Source organism: Phalacrocorax carbo, chromosome 1 (genome assembly GCF_963921805.1).
Source record: "Phalacrocorax carbo chromosome 1, bPhaCar2.1, whole genome shotgun sequence".
Classification (NCBI taxonomy): Eukaryota; Metazoa; Chordata; class Aves; order Suliformes; family Phalacrocoracidae; genus Phalacrocorax; species Phalacrocorax carbo.
Genome location: NC_087513.1, coordinates 118,019,845 through 118,041,011, shown reverse-complemented (window position 1 = coordinate 118,041,011; position 21,167 = coordinate 118,019,845). Strand labels below are relative to the sequence as shown.

The 21,167-nt window shown below is 39.6% G+C and overlaps 1 protein-coding gene across 2 annotated transcripts in view; it reads right to left on the bottom strand.

Moving 5' to 3' along the window:
* The window catches only part of DYRK1A (dual specificity tyrosine phosphorylation regulated kinase 1A), a 91,913-nt gene that overhangs the window by 25,221 nt on the left and 45,525 nt on the right, over nt 1-21,167 (bottom strand). For both annotated transcript variants that reach the window (XM_064471688.1, XM_064471677.1), the window contains one exon: nt 3,135-3,340. In XM_064471688.1, the coding sequence (XP_064327758.1) occupies nt 3,135-3,340 (206 nt within the window). The remainder of the gene's footprint in view (nt 1-3,134; nt 3,341-21,167) is intronic.

Genomic DNA, 21,167 nt, shown 5'->3' with positions numbered 1-21,167 from the left:
AGCTCGGGAAAGAATTTTGCCTGGCAGTCCTGGCACAACCACGGCCGACCTTGGGACATTCCCACTTCGTTGACCCATCTGCCTACTGAATCAACAAGGTGATGGAGCACTCTCAGGAGCCAAGGGGCTGGGAACTCGCTATTAATCAGCTGTTGGACACCTGCTTTTAGGCTGTTGAAACTGGCAGCACCAAAGCTGACGCAGGGGTCTAGGCTGCTGCTGACTACTGCTCAGCAGGAAATTCGAGGGTCCTGAAGCTCAGAGACCTAACTTCTCATCTGTTGGACTGGATGCAAGATACTGCATTAAAAGGATCTACCCTTTAAGAGTTATATTTCCTATATCTGCCAAAACTCACCTTTTTCTTCCTCCTATTTTTTTATGGCTAGTAGGTCAATCTATGAAGCATTCTACAACAGACATTCAGCCTACCCTTTTTGCTGCCCAAGTTAAAAACATTATCGTCTTACCTTTATGTATCTGAAAACATAGAAGTATGTCACCTTACATGACTGAAGAGAGTTTGCCATTACTACAAGATTAGTCTGGTGTTACGAACTTCAATAACAGACAAGCACATGAACAACACAAAGAACTAACGGTGGGATTCCCACAGAGGAATGAAACAACCACACAAGGGCGGTTCAGAAAATGATCTCTGTGAGAGATTTCAGAATTGACACATACAGGACAGAACTGTTTTCATCAAGGACAGAGAGAAACAAGTTGAAGCATAGTCAAGGCAATACCTTGAATAAAAATGATTCCTGTAGAAACGTCATAAAGAAAGAATCTGTGAGATATATGTATCATTTAGACATGAATACCTAGATGGTATGCAGATTACATCTGGAGTGAAAGGCAGGATGGTCCACAGCAATGGAAAAATGTAAGACAGCACAAAGCCTTCAACAATAGAGCGTCATGGCTTTTCATAAGGAGAAAAAAAAAGAGTAACATTTTCATCACGATGAACTAGAGCTGACTATTGAATACTATACTATAGGGCTATTGAAAGAGAAAGAACAGGAAAATTATTTTGCACAGAGACAAGGTCTAGAGCAGATGATCTGACTCACTAGCATAAAGATGTTAGCTGGGTTTGGTTTTGCAGGTAAGGTTAACCAGAAGTGCAGCGCAAAGGCAAAAAGCCATCGAGACTCCCCAACAGAGGCTCATCTAGAGCCTCCGTACCAACCTGGCATCTGGTGAAGAGAACTCTTTATGGGACTTGCTGATGGAAGAAGCACAAGAACTCAAAGAAGGAAAGAGTCATGAAAGGCAAGTAGTCAGAAGACTTCAAAAAGTTGCCCACCATGAAAGACAAGGGTGCTGAAAGCAGCTCACAAAGGATAAAGGAGTAGTGATTCTGAGCTGCTTAGGCAGAGGTCTATAAAGACTTCAACAACACAATTACAGTAAAATAGGAAGACGGAAACTACAACGCAGAAGAAACAAGATGGAACTGGAAAAATAAAAACACTGATTCTATAAAATACTGTTAGTGGGGCAAAGACAGCTTCATTGTCATTATCACAGTGGCCAGCTGATCATTTCTTCGTATGGTTAACTTCCCGGAGCTAACCACAGCTTTTTCCCTACATTTACATACTCATCTCAGTGGGCTGCATTCTTTGGTCAACAATTCTTGGCTGTTCTCCGGAAACTATTCTTCAGTTTTCTATTATTCAGCTACCATTTTAAAGCCATTGTCACCACAAACACCAACGGATGGTGATATGTCCTAAAGTTCCTTGATTTTGCCTTTCAGTTTGAAAGCATGAACAAATAAGCACTAATGTATGCTAAAGCTCACAAATGTGATGCCAGATTTTAACACTTAGATAAGTACCTCGAAAGACTAAAGGAACAAAGGAACTTTCCTTAATTGGCAGACTGATTCACTAACCTCATTGTGGAGGTTCTGGGGGACCTTTAACCTTAAAAAAGCCACAGAAACTACCTTTGTGGATTTCTCAAGCAAAATACTGTTACACATGAGCAGATTTACTCTTCCTACTGAGTGGCTCTCACGAAAGTAAAAACATCCTTTGCCAGCTCCATTCACTTTGCCATTCTTCACAGAGCCCTAGTCATTCAGATCTCCAAATCCTAGTATCAAATATCCTGGCACTTAGTTTGACCATTCTCATCCTCTCTAATCTTTTCCTCTTTCTGCATAAGTGCCTTCCTATAGAGCATCTCTTGATGGTACTGTAGATTTTTCTACAGAAGCCATCTTGAACACAAAGACAGATCTGAATCCAGTAGCAGCAGACTTCACTCTCAATCCTCTTTAAGTGGAACATGCCTCATCAGCCTGCACCAAATTTTGAAGCTCTGATTTAGAGACTTCTGGATTTTAAGCTTTGAAACCTATCTGTGTTCACACCTTCACAACTGGGGTGTGCCATTTTTAATAAAGCAAGAGAATTATCTCTTACACAGGGCAATACTAGCTCCTGTGGCTAGCAACCTAGCACTGTTAGGAAGCTACTTCCGCAGTTCTAGAGACTCATAGGCAGTAAGGAAGAAACACTCATCTTGACAGCTCAAAAGCATCCATAATCGTCATAATCCCTGTGTTCGTTTTACCTCCTTGCAATAGTAACTAGTAAATTAGTAGTAGTGAACCCCCAATGACAGCATAACTTTAGATTTAGCTTTTTTTTTAAAAGCATATCTTCCTTAATAAAATATGTCTTTCATGCAAACCTCTCTATTCCAAATACAGTAACCAGTGACTCTGCATTAAAACACTGTCCATTAGAACAAGTAATAAAACAATCACATTCTAACACCAAACACCCCTAAGGAAAAAAAAAAGCTATTATTAAACTCCTTTTTCAACTCTCCACTTGGACAATTGCTCTCCCCTCTCATCTCAAAAAATGTCAGAAGTAGAACTATCAAAATAAATATGTACCAGATGTTTAAAACAATTGCCAGAAACTTATTTGTCCACCTGTCCTTGAAGAGTCAGGAGTTAATTCGTTCAAAAAAACAGAAAACAAACCAAAAACAAACAAAAAAAAAAATCACAAAAACATTTGCCCTGATCCTGTAATTTATGGGTGTATAATATATTTAGAGGACTTGCTACATATAAAATTACTTTTTTTGTTATCACTTACCTGGTTTGTTAATATTACAGGTGGATCAATCTGGTCAGCATATGATAAGGCAGAAACCTGTTGGTCATTTATGTTCTGCTGCCGACGATCACTGTACTGCTGATGCGAATGGGACATCTGTCCAGCCATCTGAAGGCCAGCAGCATGGAATGAAAACGATGGTGCAAGCCGAACAGATGAAGGTTTGCATGCTGAAGTCTCTCCTCCTGCAAAGACAATGTGAGTTTTTAATGTACTTAATGGCTTGAAAATATTTACCTCAGTTAGCCTCCCTCTCCTAGTTTACAGAGCTTATAAACACTAACAGTTTCATCATTTCAATATACACAAGAGTTTTCATACACAGTGAACCCAAAAATCATCCTCATGTAAAAATTACCTAGCTGAAGTGCTTCTTCCCTTCTCAATGTGACAAATCATTCATTAATCATTTATTCCTATTTATCCTTTCATCCCTTTTCTAACTTCTTCATCTACATGTCATAACTCAGTCAGAATTTGACGGGGTTATTTTCAAAGATACGAATTTTGTGTATGGATTCCATGAAAGCCAGAAAAATACTCAAGTTCTGCCTTTCAAGGTTGCTCACAGCAACTTGCTGGACTGACTGTACCAAAAGAAAAGAAAAGCTAGTGCCCAGCCTCAGCAGCTCATCTTCCTGGGTCCAGTCCTGTTCAACATAGTCATCAATGACCTGTATGATGGGACAGAGTGTAACCTCAACAAGTTTGCTGATGACACCAAGCTGGGAGGAGTGGCTGATACACCAGAAGGCTGTGCTGCCATCCAGCGAGACCTGGACAGGCTGGAGAGCCGGGCTGAGGGGAACCTGATGCAATTCAACAAGAGCAAGTGCAGGGTCCTGCGCCTGGGGAGGAACAACCCCATGCACCAGTACAGGCTGGGGGCTGAATTACTGGAAAGTGGCTCTGCTGAGAAGGACCTGGGAGTGCTGGTGGACAACAAGCTGACCCTGAGCCGGCAATGTGCCCTTGTGGCCAAGAAGGCCAAGGGTATCCTGGGCTGCATTAAAAAGAGTGTGGCCAGCAAATTGAAAGAGGTTATCCTGCTCCTCTACTCTGTCCTGGTGAGGCCACATCTGGAGTACTGTGTCCAGTTTTGGGTCCCCCAGTCTGAGAAGGATGTGCCTGAGCAAGTCCAGCAGAGAGCTACCAGGATGATCAGGGGACTGGAGCATCTCCCTTATGAGGAAAGGCTGAGAGACATGGGTTTGTTTAGCCTGGAGAAGAGAAGACTGAGGGGGGATTTCATCAATACCTATAAATACCTAAAGGGTGGGCGTCAGGACGATGGGACTAGGCTCTTTTCAATAGTAGCCAATGACAGGACAAGGGGCAATGGGCACAAGCTGGAACACAGGAAGTTCCACCTCAATATGAGAAAAAACTTGTTTCCTGTGAGGGTGCCAGAGCAGGGGCACAGGCTGCCCAGGGAGGCTGTGGAGTCTCCTTCCCTGGAGACGTTCAAAACCCACCTGGATGCGGTGCTGTGCCCCCTGCCCTGGGTGTCCCTGCTCAAGCAAGGGGGTTTGGACAAGATGATCTCCAGAGGTCCCTTCCAACCCCTACCATTCTGTGATTCTGTGATTCCCTATCCTCAATGTTTATGCCTTCCTACAAACTGCTTAGCTCACTAGCCTACATTTTTAACTTCCATCCTTCTTCCAATGCAACACTGTACTTCAAGTCAGCTTCCTGCCTCTACTGCTGAGTTTCATCAAGATACAGGTAGCATGCACTGTAACTTGAATTTTTGGGAAGGTGACATCAGACTGCCAGAAGCAACTGCAAAGCAAGAGACAAACAGAACACTTGGTGTCAAGTTGCAGGAGAATGGCAAATCATATGGCCAAAGTACTAGATTCCATAACATCTTGAAAAATATCAAATTCCACAGGCACAGAATCTGCCTCTAACCAGGACAGACCCCACACCTCTCAACTCTTGTTTCAGACATCCATCAGATGGCATTTAATTGGCTCATAGTCTACTTGTACCTTCACGGTCCTCTAACAGCAGAGGACAGACTTAAGTACAATTTGGTTTTCTTTGCTTGCTAATGAAAGTTTAGCATGTTCCACATTTAACATTCATCCTTTTGCTTTTTGCTGACTATGCCAGAGGGGGGAAGTTCTCTAAATGGATGCCATGTTGGCACAACATAAGAGACAGAGCAGGATGGGACAAGCAGCCAGGCACACTGAAGCCAACATTGCCACTGAAAGAATATGTGTGGAATCAGAAACTGAAATCTGGAAGCACGGTTATTGGTAAAGATTAAATCTAGAAGCAAGATGTGAAATAATCAAGGACCTTAACCAGCAAGGGAAATCCCCATTTCTTTTACAATCAAAATCTTGCAAGAAAATTATAGTCAATAGAGAAGAGTAGATGAACACTGCCCATCAATTTGACCTTCTGAAAAATAACTGCCTGCTCAATTCACCACATAGTCTTATGTTAAGAAAAAATAAAATATTGACAATGATACTGCGTCATTGACTCAGCACCTATCAGGGCAGTAGAAGAACTGCATGGGATGGAATCAAATGCCATTTTACATTAAGAGCATTTTAGAAAAATATATTCAATAAAAAAGTCAAAATAATATTCACACAGCTATAAATAAGAAAGCCTATAAACAATATAATCACTGTTACTTTAAAAGGGGTGAAGTAAAATTTTACAGTGAAATATCCAGTGACAGACCACTGGTATTTTTCTTCACTGTTACAATTCAGTACTACTAAAAGACTAACAGAACAAACTGCTCTAGAAAATGAACTGGTTGCCCATAAGCACCCACATATATTCACAATGCTAAAAAACAAACAAACAAACAGAAAAACCCCACACCAACAAAACCTTCAAAGAATAACTATGACATATGAAAACTCCTTTTTTTCGTGTGCATTATGGTGCCTCTGGAACATGATGAAGTATCAAGACGACCTTACAAATGGAAGGTCCATTTACAAATGGAAATAGAATAAAGACATTCCTGGCCTAAAACCATTATAAGCTAAGTCAACTTAACATTGCACAGAAAATTACTCTAACTCTCCTGTAAAATGTCCATTAAAAAATGCTTTGTGATTTTTAACACAAATACAGATCCTAGTAATCTCTGAAAGGGAAACCGTCCTCCAACATTTAAAGATACAGTGAAAATATTAGTTAAGCATCTGAGATTAAACTTTTAAAACTACTTGCAACTTTTTCTATTTCGATGCCAAGTAATATCTTGTGTTCACCTACGAATTGGGCAACAGATTGTCACCTTCTTTAAATTTAAAATTATCTACTATGAACTCACAAGCTCGCATTTAAATACAGAGGGGAAATATGCACAAAGATTCTAATATATCAACAGATGTCTCTCAAAGATATCATGGTTCCTTCATATATTAATGCATCTGTCAGATCCTGTAAAAACTGTATATAAATATTTTTCCCTCAGTACTGTATTTTCTTAATATTGAAACTCCATTTTAACTAGAGAGTCAGAGTTAATCTTCCAACTATATAACTTGGTAAATCTAGCATACATTTACTTTTCAGGATATAATGAACGCTCCTGTAAGAATGGGTGAACACAAATAAGATGCTGTTTGATATATCTACTTTCTGTTCTTTTTATTTCTGCTGATTTTCTGCTTCACCTGGGGGGGAAAAAAAGAATCTCACTCAGCAAGGTCATGGTCAATGAATTAAAAACCCAAACAATCTTTAAATGAAATAGTAAAAAAACCCACCACTTATTCTAAATTGTAGAGCCACTTACTTTGAAAAAGCTTTTAAATTTAAACAATTAAAGTTTTATTTCTTGTATTTTTTTTACCCCAGGCCAGTTTCCCAATAGCATACCAGATACCTAGCAAATCAGATAACTTAATAAAACCAAATTTTATTTAAAAAAATTCTGCACTTGCACGTGTCCCTAAAAAGCAGAAAGCTCACATACACACACACAAAAATCCTTGTAGCATGGAGTTCTCATTTACCATTTGACTTCATAGTATCTTCTGACACTCACTCAAAAGATCACAAGAAATCTCAGGATAAACTGAATAACGCACTACACACATTTCCCTCCTCCCCCCCCCCCCCCCCCCCCAAAAAAAAAAAAAGAAAAGTAGAAAAGGATTAGAAGTATAATTATCCTGCAAAAGAACAGTCGTAATACTGATGTTTCACTTCAGCTTTACACTTTTCACACTTGCACACCCTTTTTCTCCTGAGTTCACTAGCAAGACAATGAGGCTGTAGCTTTTCTGGTCTTCCAAACTGATGATAGTCAGTTGGACCAATTCACTTAATTCAACAGTAATGCCCCAGAAAAGAGAGCTTCATAATTTACAACAAGGTGGTGGGACTGCAGAATCACAAAAGAAAGTTTCTCTAAGAACCACAGTTTAACAAATAACTTATATTATTCATTCCATTTAGTGTTTGGTTTGGTTGGTTTTTTTTTTTTGAAGATTCAATGTCTGTTAACAAATTAACAAGTATTTACCTATTTGCTTGGAGGTAAGTCATACACAACCTATGATGTCAACATGCGTTAATAAAAATTGTATCCAACAAGAAACTTTTTATAAACCGTTGCTCTTTGGTAGAAATGTAAACCGATTTCACAGAGCAGCACTGAATCTCAGAAAGGGGGACATTATTAAACACAAGAGCTTGACTAGAGTCTCATGACCTGATCCTGTTACAAGTAGACAGATGGAAATTGGCTACCTCACACCGCATGTTCTTATACCAGATCAAAAGGCATTTTAATAGTTTCTGTGAAGATGACAGTATCAACCCTTAACCATGGCAGCAATAATCAAGAACTACCTGGGTCTACAGTTTAAAAAACCGTAACTACAGGCTCTAAGCGATCAGTAGCCAAGTAATTTTCATCTTTACAATTTCTTACTGTCACTGAAATGGAGACACACGAGTTCACAGACTTCTTTTGCTGAAAGCATTCTTAGCTATCAAGAAAAACAAGAAATGTTCAGGATCTGGTCCCTGATGAAATACCTGCCCTTGCCACTTTCCGGACTTTGTTCCACAATACCTGCAATCCTACCCCGGTACAACTCATCCCAAGAGAACACTCACAACTTACTATTATGAGCCAAGAAACACCTAATGACATGTTAGGAAAAAATGAGGGGAGAAAGAAAAATTGTCTAGAGCAGCATTCTTGGCCTCCCTTAGTTTTAGGCTGAGTCATCAGTCAGAAATAGGAACATTTGTGTACAGCCATTAATTGAGGTTCACAAAACCCGTGGTGGCTGAAGTTCCTCTGGAGAGCTCTAGACATTCAAAAAAGTAAGCGATCTACTGACCACCATGGGAGTACTAAAATACACAGGAGCTTGTTACCACGCCACATCCATAACCTCTACAGCATAGAAATATCTAAGGAACAAGGTCTAGTCAATCATCAATCTTCCTTTCTAGCCACTGTAAGTTCAAATGATTACATGTTGTGAAGCACCTTGGGAAGGAAACAAAGTGACAGAAAAAAAAAAGTATGCACTAAGTACATTAAGGGAAGAGACGACAAACTGGGAGTGGGTAGAATTATCTTGTGAATGGGCCTTACCTAATGTGCTAGTTTAGGGAATGGCACAAAAAGATATATTTTTACAGTTTACAATCAATATTTATTTGCCTGTGATGAGAAAAAAATCAGAACTTATCATAAAGAAGGTCCAGCTACAGAAGGAATCCCTTAATTCAGTCTTGAGACCGTATGTCCCTTTTCTCCTACAGTCATGAATCTAACAGCTCTGTTGAAGCAAAGCTGTTCAGAACACTCTGTTTCGTTAGTGATATTCCATACACCGTAATATAAGCAAAATATAAATTATAAACAATAGCAACTTCTTGACTTTTGCAAATTTACCGTCTCTGGAGAGTAGCAAGTGAGGAAGAAGTGAGCATTAATAAAATGCTACACTAAGAGCAAACCACTGTAACTATAACCGGACTAAAGTGTTTAAAAGAGGACCAATAGCACAAATGTGATGACAGAGAAAACTTAAATGATAACCTCAAAAGAGGTTCATAACTCAGAACTATCTAAAAATACAGGTACTGCAAAAATGGATGTCCCTATCGTTTTGAATAAGGTAGGGTTTATTTCTTTAAAGCATCATCTTAACACAGTGGAAGAGAGTAAGTTCAGGAATATATTTCTCTATTTGCTGAGTATGGAAAATATTTCTCTCATTCAAGATAGGTTTGTTTTAAATTACTTTTCCCCATATCAAAGAAATTACTAACTCAAAGTAGAAAAACACTTGAGATGGTAGTTATTGAACACTCTATAAATGAGCTACAGTTGGTTTAATAACAGGAAAAATTTTGGTACAATTTTGCATAGGTTTTTAAAAACTCAATGCAGTTTCAAAATTCAATTTCCTACCTCGTCCATTTTAGATTCTATTGTTCCCATTTTGACATCGGTCTACATAACTCCTTTAAACATTGCCTCCTTCCAAAAAAAGTACCATAAGGTAACCAAGTCATGCAATGCATTGCTGGCCTGCTCCTTTCAACATGAAGTAAGGCACAAATGTTCACTGATCGACTGTCAGGAGTTGCAGGTGACTGTGTGCCTCCCCAAGAGTGGATCACTGTTTCTGAAAAAAAATTCTGTATTGAGGTAATGTAAATTTGATGTCTAAGAATAGGAAAATTTCAACTGAAGTTTTCCCTACAGCTGGGCCATCGTAAAGTCTATTCTCTGGACAAGCTGACTGGCGTCTAACAAAATTGGAAGCCATGCTACAGCCTTTCCCACAGTCACTGACTGTGCACTGGCATAGCCTGCCCAAGGAAGCTGCGGATAACATGTCCTGGGACATACTCAAAACCCAACTGGGCACAGTCCTGGGCAACCGGTTCTAGGCGGCCCTGCTTAAGCAGGAGGATGTTGGACCAGGAGACCTCCAGACATGCCTTCCAGACTCAACAGTTCTGTGATTCTGTGCCACAAATGGCGGCACAACGTAAGTGACAGGATTTCTCTCTTTGAATTATGGTGTTGTTAGATCATCTCCTCTGTCACGCGAGACTGCATCTGAAAATTCCCATGCCAGTTAGGTAGTTTCTTTGCATTTCTGTCACCCAACCCATTAAATACATACTCTGCTTCACAATGTATAGATGTGACACACTCTGTCCCTCTGTCACTGTCCTACCAGAGTATTCTATTTAGGTATACTGATAGTGAAGGATAAAAAAGGAGACAAACGCAGACATTAAAATCATTATATCATAAAAGAAGTGACATTTCTTTAGTATTTCTTCATACCTACTTACCTCACGTGCAAAAATTAAAACCAAAAAAGGACTATTGTAACACTTCTCACCCTGTGAGTTACACAAGCTTGCCTTCAAGACTGACAAATGCATCTTCCAGTGTAGTAGATGATCCCGATTTCATGACATCAGGAGGGAGAGAGTTCTCTACTTGATAACATAACCTTTGCAACAGCCTTAAAAATACTTCACTGTCTATTGCCTGTTGTGCAAGATGAAGCTGGTAAAAGCAGTGAAAGTCACACCAGCATTCTACTTCATACTTTTAAAAGTTGAAACGCAGTCATTCCCCATATATCTAGGGACCTGCCACTAACCTGCTACCTGGGAAAATACTTTCTTTTAAAATTCTAACAACTTCATAGCCCCTTCTGTGCCTAAGTCCTCTGCATCTGGCTTCCCGGCAGTGATTACTACTTCCACAGAACACTTTGGCTGTTTCCTAATAATGTCACTGTCCTCATTTTCCCACCTCTTTGTTAAACTCAGCTCAAAGAAGAGGCAGAATTTCTTATCGGATCCATAAAGATCAGCAAAGTATGGCACAATCGCATTTAACTGGCAGAAATAATGCAGAACTAAATTGGGATCAGTGGCAATATCCCTTGGGGGTTTATCCTGGACTGTGGGGTCATCTCATTTTGAAGTATGAAACTTTCTTCTCTGCACAACTCATCTTCTTTCATCCTCTTGGCATTGCTAGTACTTTTCTTCCTGTTCTTCAACATTTTCCCTATAAAGGTCATTGCTTTGACCCTAAATGCTTTGACCTTCCTTTCACCTCACCTCCCTCCTGCCCCATCCTCCCTTTCCCTGTTCTACCTCTGCTGTCTGAGTCATTCAGCAATGTGCAGAGGTGATCCATCTCAGTGGTATGTCCGCAGCTGAATGAGAACCTGCCAGAAAGAATGACCAAAAAATAAAAGTGTGAACTGTACCATTCACCACAATGGGCATTGCCATTTCCACACTTCAGGAGCTTGTGGGCCTACACCACAGACCAAATATGGTAGTTCTTAGTACTGCACATGACTGGTTCAGACTTCATATCTTTTTATTTCCAATCCCTGCTATGCCACCACAGATGAACACATCCACCTTCTTGTTATTTTTTTTCTGTATTCAAATTACTGAATGTGAAAACAGTCAAATGTCTCCTCAGAGATAACCCTGTATTGGTTGAGGAACTGTACAGCCCTCTTCCTTCACACAAGATCCACCTTTTTTTTCAAAGTCAATTGTTTTGCAGAGTGCCAGTCAAGCTTGTTTTTCAAACTCCATGCTTGGGAAAGTTCTTGGTACCAGTGAGCATTATGCTACCTCAGCTATTACATTGAGTATACCTCTAAGAAATGAGTCTGGAAAAGTGAAAATACCTCTGCATTGCTTTATTACTCAATCACCTCTGCATTGTAATAGCACATCCTAAAACAGACAGTGAGCAATTAGCAACAAACACCTGTATCTGGAGAACTCTCTGTTCAAATAAACCCACATTTAAGACAAGTTAGACCTACCCAAGTTCTGCCTAAGCATAGTAAATGTCAAGCACTTGGGATTTTAGAGTTTAGAACAATCATCCTTTCATCAATAAGCAAATGCCAACCTGAACTCTAAGTGAACTACTGCTCTGCTGAAACGCTGCTTTGCCTATTGTCCTCATACACTGCATTTAAAATGACTGCATGAGAATGTGAAGGCACATGGACTTCACTTGGCTTGCTCTGGAGTGAGGAAAGCTGAGAGAACCCGGGGAACAAAGGGAAATTACCTGCAGCAGCTACTGTGGAACAAACAACTCCGTTATAAATATCCCACACTCTGGAGGAACTATATCATCATCATCATCATTATTATTATTATTATTAAGAATGGCTACTTCAGAAGCTGTTGTACAATAACTATTCAGCCAACTTCCCTGTACAGAAATGCCAAACACTACTTTCTCTCAAAGCAAAATTAAGCCCTAAACTTAGAAACAACTACCCTCTCAGGTGCTGCTCACTAGGCCAGAATCATCCTGCTTGTGCTCCTTCCTAATGGGCAGAGCTGCAGAGAAGACGAAGTGCTTAGAAGGTGTCATAAAATTACTTCTGGGTGCCATCTCTCCCAACAGTTTGCAGACCTCTGACATGACTTGCCTGTCATGTGTCTGGTCATATGGCAGAGATGGCACAGGAAACCTGGAGAAAAGACAGACCAAGAGAAGGCTTGATTAACTGCTCAGACACTGTTCTCCCTGCCTTGGCTATCCTCTTCCCTGGATGCACTGCAGCAGGAGATGGACTTTGGACAGGACTTGCGTGCATATGCTTTATTGCTTTTGTGCAGCAAGGCCTAGACTCAAGGGACACTAGTTCCCTCTACTGTAAAATTACAGTGGCTAAGACCTGTGACAGGGAGAAACTGTGGTATGTATCTCTCCCTATCCACTTCAAAAATCTGGTACCAGAAAGACTAAATGCCACAGCTCACTGTAACCTTCCCACAACAAGAGAAGGAAATACCTAAAACTCATGAGCAATTTATGATTTAATCCAGTGGCAACACTATGTAAATCTATATATCATTAACTTATAAATATTACTTTGAGGATACTCTGGAGAATCTTAGAATTCAGCAAATTTTGTGGAAGTGAAACTATTAATTTTTTTTAATATAAATGAAGCCCAAGATTGCCAAAATTCTCAGCTAAAGCCTACAGGAAACACAAGTACTCTAACTTTCAAAGCCAAAATCTTAAGCTCTACGAGAAGTCTGCTTTTGCGTTTCTATTCTTGAGAAGCAGGCTGCCTAAGAGCACGTCTGCAAAAAACCTACAACCCCACAAGTAAACAGAGAGAACTGAACCTATACACAGGCCTTCACACAGACCAGAAACCTCCACCTAGGTATACACTGGACTGAAAGAACATAAAAAATTGAAGAGTACTGCGCGCAGAAGTTAGGAAACACCAGAATACTTCCACAGTTTTAATTTAGTCCCTCTATGTAAATAAACTGGGATACTATTTAGTTACATGAATACCCTATTTATTTTAAGGGACAGAATGGAAGTAGCGCTCACTGAATAGGCTGCCATACAATAGATCTTTTTATTTTCATTGTATTTAACATAATATCCCTTGACACTCCTCAGACTGTGCTCCAAATAAAATTATTACTGCCTGCATATATAGTCTATAGAGTAAGTCATTGTTTTTGTATCCATGTAATTCACAAACAAGAATTTCCTTCTGCAATATTCTTAGAAGACTGGATTTTACCCTGTTCTGCAGAAAAACAGGGAGACACAGGTTAAACACAGAAGGGCTCCATGATTTTAAATTTCTGATTTTGTATATGTAGAATTTGAAAGACTTTACAAAGATAAGGAACACATAATAGCTGGTAAATCTCTGTTTTACAGAGCTCCACAGGAGAGCAGCTTTACAGGTTAGGTTTCAAGAATTTGAGAAAAGTAAACCAAATGAGAGAAGTCTGAAATGGATGTTCACTTCAGCTTGCAAACAAAACCAAACAAGAAGGGGTACTTGGTTCATGTTGGACTAAGGACTGAAAAGTAACATAGTTCTTTCAAGCAACGGGGCACTAACATAGGAATTACTTGTATAACAAACCAAAGTTCCACTCAAGTTGGTGTCCTGTCTCTGAAAGTGACCAACAGCAGTCATCTTGGAAGAGGACAGCGCAAGCATACAGCAGTAGGTGCCCGGCGTATTCATCTACTCTCCGGTCCAGGAATTACATGAAGCAGAGTCTTTGTGATTAACGTGAATATATACATATATATATCATGCATCCTTTTCTTCCACTGACATTCTGAACGACTCTCTGCATTTCAGCTTTTAGTGTCCAGAAGATTGCATGGCAAAAGACTCCACAGCTTGCTTACAGGCGTCATTAAGCACCACCTCCTTTTGTTTGTTGTGAACTTGCCTTTTTCATCTGATGGCCTCTGAAGAATAGTAACAAAAATTAAGGCTGCCCTCCTGCAAAGAGGCAATGCTACTGAGATGAAGAAATGAATGAGAGGCTTCACAACAGCAACTTTGTTTATTCTACTGTTGGGTGATGAGTTTATTTTTTTAAGCTCCTGTTTGACACACTGCCTTCATGTGAATCTCCAAGAGAGGATATTCTAGTATTTAGAGAAGAAGAAAAACATTCTCAGCTGTGCAACTATACACACGCCAATATATTTATTACTGAACGTTTTATCTTTTTCTAATACACGTTTAACATTCTTCAGAGGTTTTCCTACCACACTAACTCTGGTCAACTCTTCGTCATAAACCTGTTGAATTTGACCAGTGCTTCTCAAGCAAGTAGTCTGGCTGATGATTCAGCCCAACACTGTATTTATATTATGCCAAATGAGTAAGTGAAACAGACTAGCTGAGCAATCAATACTTAATTACTGAATATTTAATAAACCATATTTAAGGAAGAGGACTAACATTTGCTTTAAAACTGAAAAAGTTAAAATTTTATTAAAATATGCAAAAGAATAAATCACACTTTTTTCAAAGGACACCAATGCTGGTGAAAATGTGCCAAGGCTAGGGTTCTGATACTTCTTTTTTTTCTCCCCCACAACAAATGTATGTTTATCTTATGTTTTTAAGCAATTATTCTAAGGTTATGTGGTTTACAAATTTTCTAATTTAATGGAAAGCCTGCCATTTAAAAGGAGGGAATATAAAGACTGGGGGAAACGGAGATCTACTTTTTTATGATCATGATGTAAGTTCATTAAACAAAAAGTGAAGAAACAAAAAGTGAAGCGTGAATATTATTCCAAACAAAGGTTTAAAAAGAACTACTTAATTTAAACTATGTAAGCGTATTTAATCTATGTGAAAGGCCCACACCTGTCCTTCAGTTCCCAGTGCAAGCTGTGAAAAAAACACAAATACAAATAGAAAACGCTGTTTATACAGAAAGTTCTGACAAATTCAGTAAGTAAGGAAGTGTAAAGGAGAAAAGTACTTTATAATCATGGTAATCTCGTAATGCAGACAACAGAAATTTAGTGGCATAAAGTTTAAATTGACGTGATTTTATGAAAGTCATTCTATTCAACGTGCTGCAAAAGAATCCCGACACTCACATTTCAGAAGCCTTCAAGCAAACTCCACTTGAAGTACACACAAATTTTATGTTACTTTTTAGCTTCTAAAGTCACTAGAAATCGTTAAGCTTCCCTATTAAAACGGAAACGTTTGCTTTATTCAACAGCAATTAGATTTACCTCTGCTGTCAGTTTTCTGAAGAGTTTACGGAACAGTTGAAAAATTAAAATTCCACCAAAGTAAAAATCAGATTTAATCACAGACTGCTTTTTAACAGTAAGCTTTGGTCTTCATGATGAGCCCAACTTGTAAATGGCTGCAGACTATCACTCATCTCAACTAACGCGCACCAATGTTTAGTTTAAAAATTGGAACTTGTTTAGTCCAAAGTCTAAGCATTAAATCAGTAAAATGCTGTCTGTTCTCTTGGTATTAAAGTACCAGTTAATCCAAATTTGTAAAAATTAAAATAAATATTTTCTGCACAGATGTTTTTCAAAAGCTCCTTCACAAAAACTGTCAAATGTAACCAGTTACCAAAATTTCAATTCCAAATGAATTCAAAGGATTCAAAATCTGCTGACACCAGGGTTATACTAGGTCAAAAATATGCCAGTAAAAGCAATTTCCACTGTTACTAGTAAATGCTAGGTGGTATTGAACCTCAGACATATGTTGATACCTATGATAAGGGGAAGACTGGAGGAAAAAAAAGGAACACGGAACCTATGTAGACGGATTTACAGAGTTAAATAATTCATTAACGTTACAGTCAGTTTTACTGAACTGGACAGAAAGAATGCGAGTAGTTATGCAGAGAAAGCCCACAGTTTGGACAGCTAGGGAAGACAGAGGGAGGGACTAGGGAAGAGGATTGAAGAAGGTAAACTATACCATGACCAAACAGGAGAAAAAGCAGGTTTGGAAAGCAGCAAAAAAGAAACAGATGCAGATTTAAGCAACAAAAATATTTTAAGATCAGATTCCCCAATATTCTTAGGCAGGAATGATATATAGGACAGAAAAAATCCAGACTCGACTGCTACAGCTGGGGGGGGGGGGAGTGAAGACATGCGAATACACCATTTTTAAAAGGCAAGTGTGTGTTCTAGAAATAGATTATTCTATATTCACACCAGCTACAGATACTTATGTCAGATACAGAGGTTATTGCATTTTAGGAAGTACTGACACTGAAGCTGACTCTATTAACATCCCATAACGTTTCAGCATAAATCTGGTTACTTCAAGAGAGGATGCTTTAATTAAAAAAAATAAATAAATAAATAGAAAAATTAAGCGGGGAAAGAGCGAGAACAGTCCTCTTCCATCTACACAGCGCTCTTTCCCGGTTTCAAGCTATTCCAGCGAAGATTTATTTTATTTTTTTTTTTATTATTTTTTTTGCAATTAACGCGGTACATACACACACACGCATTTTGCAACGCACATCTACGCAGCGAGGTGCACGCACACAGCTAGATTCTGGCGGCCAATGGAGAGGGAGGGAGAGGGCGGGCGAGGCTGAAGAGCAATTAAAGCCTGCCTCCGCCGCCGTTCGGAGGGCCGCGGCCGCCCGCAGTCCGCGGGCGCTGCTGCAGATCATTAGCTGCTCATTTATCAGCGCCGCGCGGCAGGCAGCACAATGCAGCACCACGGCGCGCGGAAACCACCCCGCACCCCAGCAACAGCCGGTAATTAGCATAGCCTACCACTAAAAGCCCGCCGCCTGATTGGGCGAGCTCGTCGGCCCGGTGGCCAATCGAACCGGGGTATGCAAATCGCAGCCCTCAGTTGCCAGGGTAGAGCTGCGGCCCGTCGTCCAATCGGAAAACAAGCAATAAACAAGAAATGCAATTGAGCTTTGTCACATTTTCAAGTTGTTGTTAACACTTTCAGGTTTAAAGCAAAATTAGCTCCATCTACCGAGGATTAGACTCATGTTCTACATTTCACCCCCACAGCAAGGGCAGGGCGATGCAGTAATGATACACGGGGATTACAGCTCAGCGCTGCATTAGGATTTAAACTTCCCTTCCCGCAAAAGAGCTCTGCTCCAGGATGGCCCGAGGAATCGCGTTTTTTCGAGGGCCGAGATGTTAAAATAGCCAAAGAAGATCGTATTCGAACACCCTCAGGCCTGGTATCTCTCTGCTAAAATTCTTCCGAGGGCTTTACACAACAGGAGCAGGGAAGTTCCCTCTCACCGACTGGAGAAGAGATCCCCTTAGAGAATTATATGGGCTGCTATACTGTATCAGATAGTGCCTGCTCCTTACAATATATTGTCCCCTTTTTCACGGGTAAATTTCTGTTTGTTTGTTTTTAAGGAAGAGGGAAAAGACCAAAGAAAGAACCTCCTTCATTGTTTACCCCACTGACAGATTTTCAGCAAACGAGTTGCAGTTCATTTAACCAAACTGAACCACTAATAAGGACCAAACGTAAGAAACTGAAGCATCGTATGAGAAATAAGCATATTTTTTCCCACCGCTTTCAAAAATTAAGCTTATCTGAAAGAATATTTGCCATTAAGTGTCTGTGCCTGTGACAGTGTGAATACATAGGGGGGAGTACAGCAGCTACTGACCATCACCACTTCCAGCGCTCCTTAGGAGGCTCCCTTCCCGCACACACAGACGTGTATTCTGAAAGCCGGCATCGCGCAGCCCCCTCCGAATCAAGTCTCTAAATGCAAAGACTGACAGGCTTACTCTGGAAGCAACTGCCTCTCTCTTCTAAAGCAGAACGCAGCTGCGCAGCTTCCCTCTACACCACGGCAGCCGCGAGTGATCCTGAGCGTGTTTTGCTTCACTTTCCGCAGCCCGACACTGATGTGAAAGTGCTACTGCAATTCACTCACCTGGGAGACTGGTGTTTGTGTGTTTCTCATTCCCGAGTGCTTGTGGAAGGTGCCTGACACTGGCAAGTGACATCTCCTGTCCAGGTACACACCAGGAACAGGATATAAAGCAACGGTGGCGGCGGCAGCCTCTGTGCCTCAAAGCCTCAAAGGATCGCGACACTATTCTGCCCGCCGATGGGCTAAAGGAGGGCTATGACTTTCTGTCAGCCACTAACATGGGTCATTGCTGAAGAGGAGAGAGGCTCTGGATTTCTTTATCAACCCCTATGACACTCAAAACTTTTCAGATCTGAATCACAGAATCTGCTTTTTAGAACTGCCCAAAATGTCAGCTCCACAGCCTGGTGGTAACAGAAACTCAAGCTTTACTGGCTCCCTCATTTGAAAAAAAATTAACAACTTCATTTTGGCAATTTTATCGATAGTAAAAGTACTAAAATATTTCCTTGTACGTCCCAAAATACGTACAATGTTCTTAGTACGTGCACCAACCCCTCTGACACATACAAAAATAAATTCCATCTATTCTTTATCTCATGTTAGCGTTTTAGACTAAATGACTGCTTTTTGATTTATGCTCATCTAGCAAACCCTGTAACAGCGCAGCAGTAACAGCAGTAGAGTGTTATCCGACCATAGGCTTACAAGATTTTTCAAGTAATCCAGCCTGGGCCGGTACTTGGCAGCACTAATCCTTCTCCTAGCCTGCTCAACTGTCCTCTCAAAGTAATACTTTTATCAGCAGTTAAGTAAGAGTTTCTTGTATGGGTGCGGTGCCTTCTCTTTTCCCCACCTCCGAAGAGAATATAAAAAAACATTACTTACAATTTTCAAGTTACAGTGCAAAACTCATTACCGACTGAATACAAATCACCTGCTACACAGCAACACATCAAACCATACGATCCCTACAAGAGGTGGAAAAGACCAAATATTTTGTACCTAATCAATACCTGTGGCTCACTGCTAGCCTAATATCTGGACTTCACTTTTCAGATTCCACACATGTTTCCAGCTGAATGTAATATACGGTTAGTATCAATATCTGAATCATTTTTAAAGCTCTCCTTTAATCTATTGTACAAATAGATATATATTAAAAAAGGACTCTTTTCCTACGTATAAAAACCATCCAGGGAAACAGAATAATTCAAGTCATTTCCCATTTGTAGTTACTGAGGCACAAGATATATTTAAACAGTTGGTACAGAAAAAATGGAAAGCATCTACCATATCAATGTACAGCTAGCATGCCAAACCATTAATGTAAGAGCTAAACAAGGGATGAATACATCATGTGCAATAGTCTCACATGATATAAATTATTCAATACCTGACCAAAGAAAACAGCTTTCGGGAGAGAGGGGGAGGACCTGAAAGTACTTTTGTAGTTTGAATTAATACAGTATTATGAACTGATGCAAAATCTTTCTAACTCTCCACCACAGTTAAATGAGCACATGTATTTTCAATCTATTTCACTATGTTACATCAACCCAACTTGTAATCTGATGTTTACCGTAAAGGTAGATTTCATCTGGTGCAGTGCTGAAAATTTTAAAATAAAACCAACTGTGAAAATGAAATTACTTGGTATGTAGACAAGCATGTATTTTCAGAATTTATGCTATGTGCCCTCCTTCCACTTGCAGGATTTGGATAATGCATAGCCCTATTGGTATTGCATGTCTTTTTGCTTCACTAATTTCAAACTGGCTGTACAACACTCCATTTGGGATTGCTATGTTGGCAAAAAATTAACATATCACACACTTAATTCACGTCAAACAGAAGCCTTTTCTAGACTTCAATACACAGATAGAAGGCTTTTTAAGTGACAAACTGAACAACAAAATTAATATCTACCATTATAAATTACACCTCAATTATGGGGAATCTGCTGGTGTAACGATGCCAGGGAACGCCTTCGATGGCTGATTTCATATCTGATCTTAAAATAGTTAACTTCACTCAAACGTAAGTTTATAGTACATACTCACTTTTGGCAACTAACAGAGCAGTTATATTGCATGTGGAGACAGTATGCTGTTTTTATAGTCTGTATTAATAAAATTCTCCTATAGTTTTTAAAAAACAGAATACTTAGAAACTTCTAGGCATGCTCTCCATATTAATCCTTATTATACCTCATAAAAATAATAAGGTTCAAAAAGGCTTTTTCCTAGCTCCAAAGTAGACCGGCAGCACCAGAACTATTTTCTTCTATAAAATATTCACAAGCTGTAAATTTTAACTAAATCATTTTTCTGCTGTGTTCTCAACAATTTAATAACTGATATTCTGAAACCAGCAGTTTACAATAGCCATCTCAAGCCAGTCCAAACTTCCTGAAAAACTGCATTCAGTCGTCTTAAGTCATTAAACAACAAATCATTCCCCAGTAAAAAGTTATAAACTTTCCATATCTAGCTACTGTTAATCACAGAGAACTCCAACTAAAATCAGAAATAAAACCAAGCTTTCACAAGTACAGGGAAACCTCACAATTGCAAAGCGCTTATCTGAAAGACCGATTTCCTGCCTTTGTAATAATTTCTGTATTTAGTATACACACTTTTAGGTAATTACTTCGTTTGATTTGTCTCATTTTGAAGTACTAGCTTTCCATGAGAAAAAAAACCCAAAACTTTAAGTATGGTTGAATACATACTTGCAACTAGCAACCACCAAAAGACAGTGATGCCAGGTTTCATTAATCCAAACAACAATACGACCCCAAAG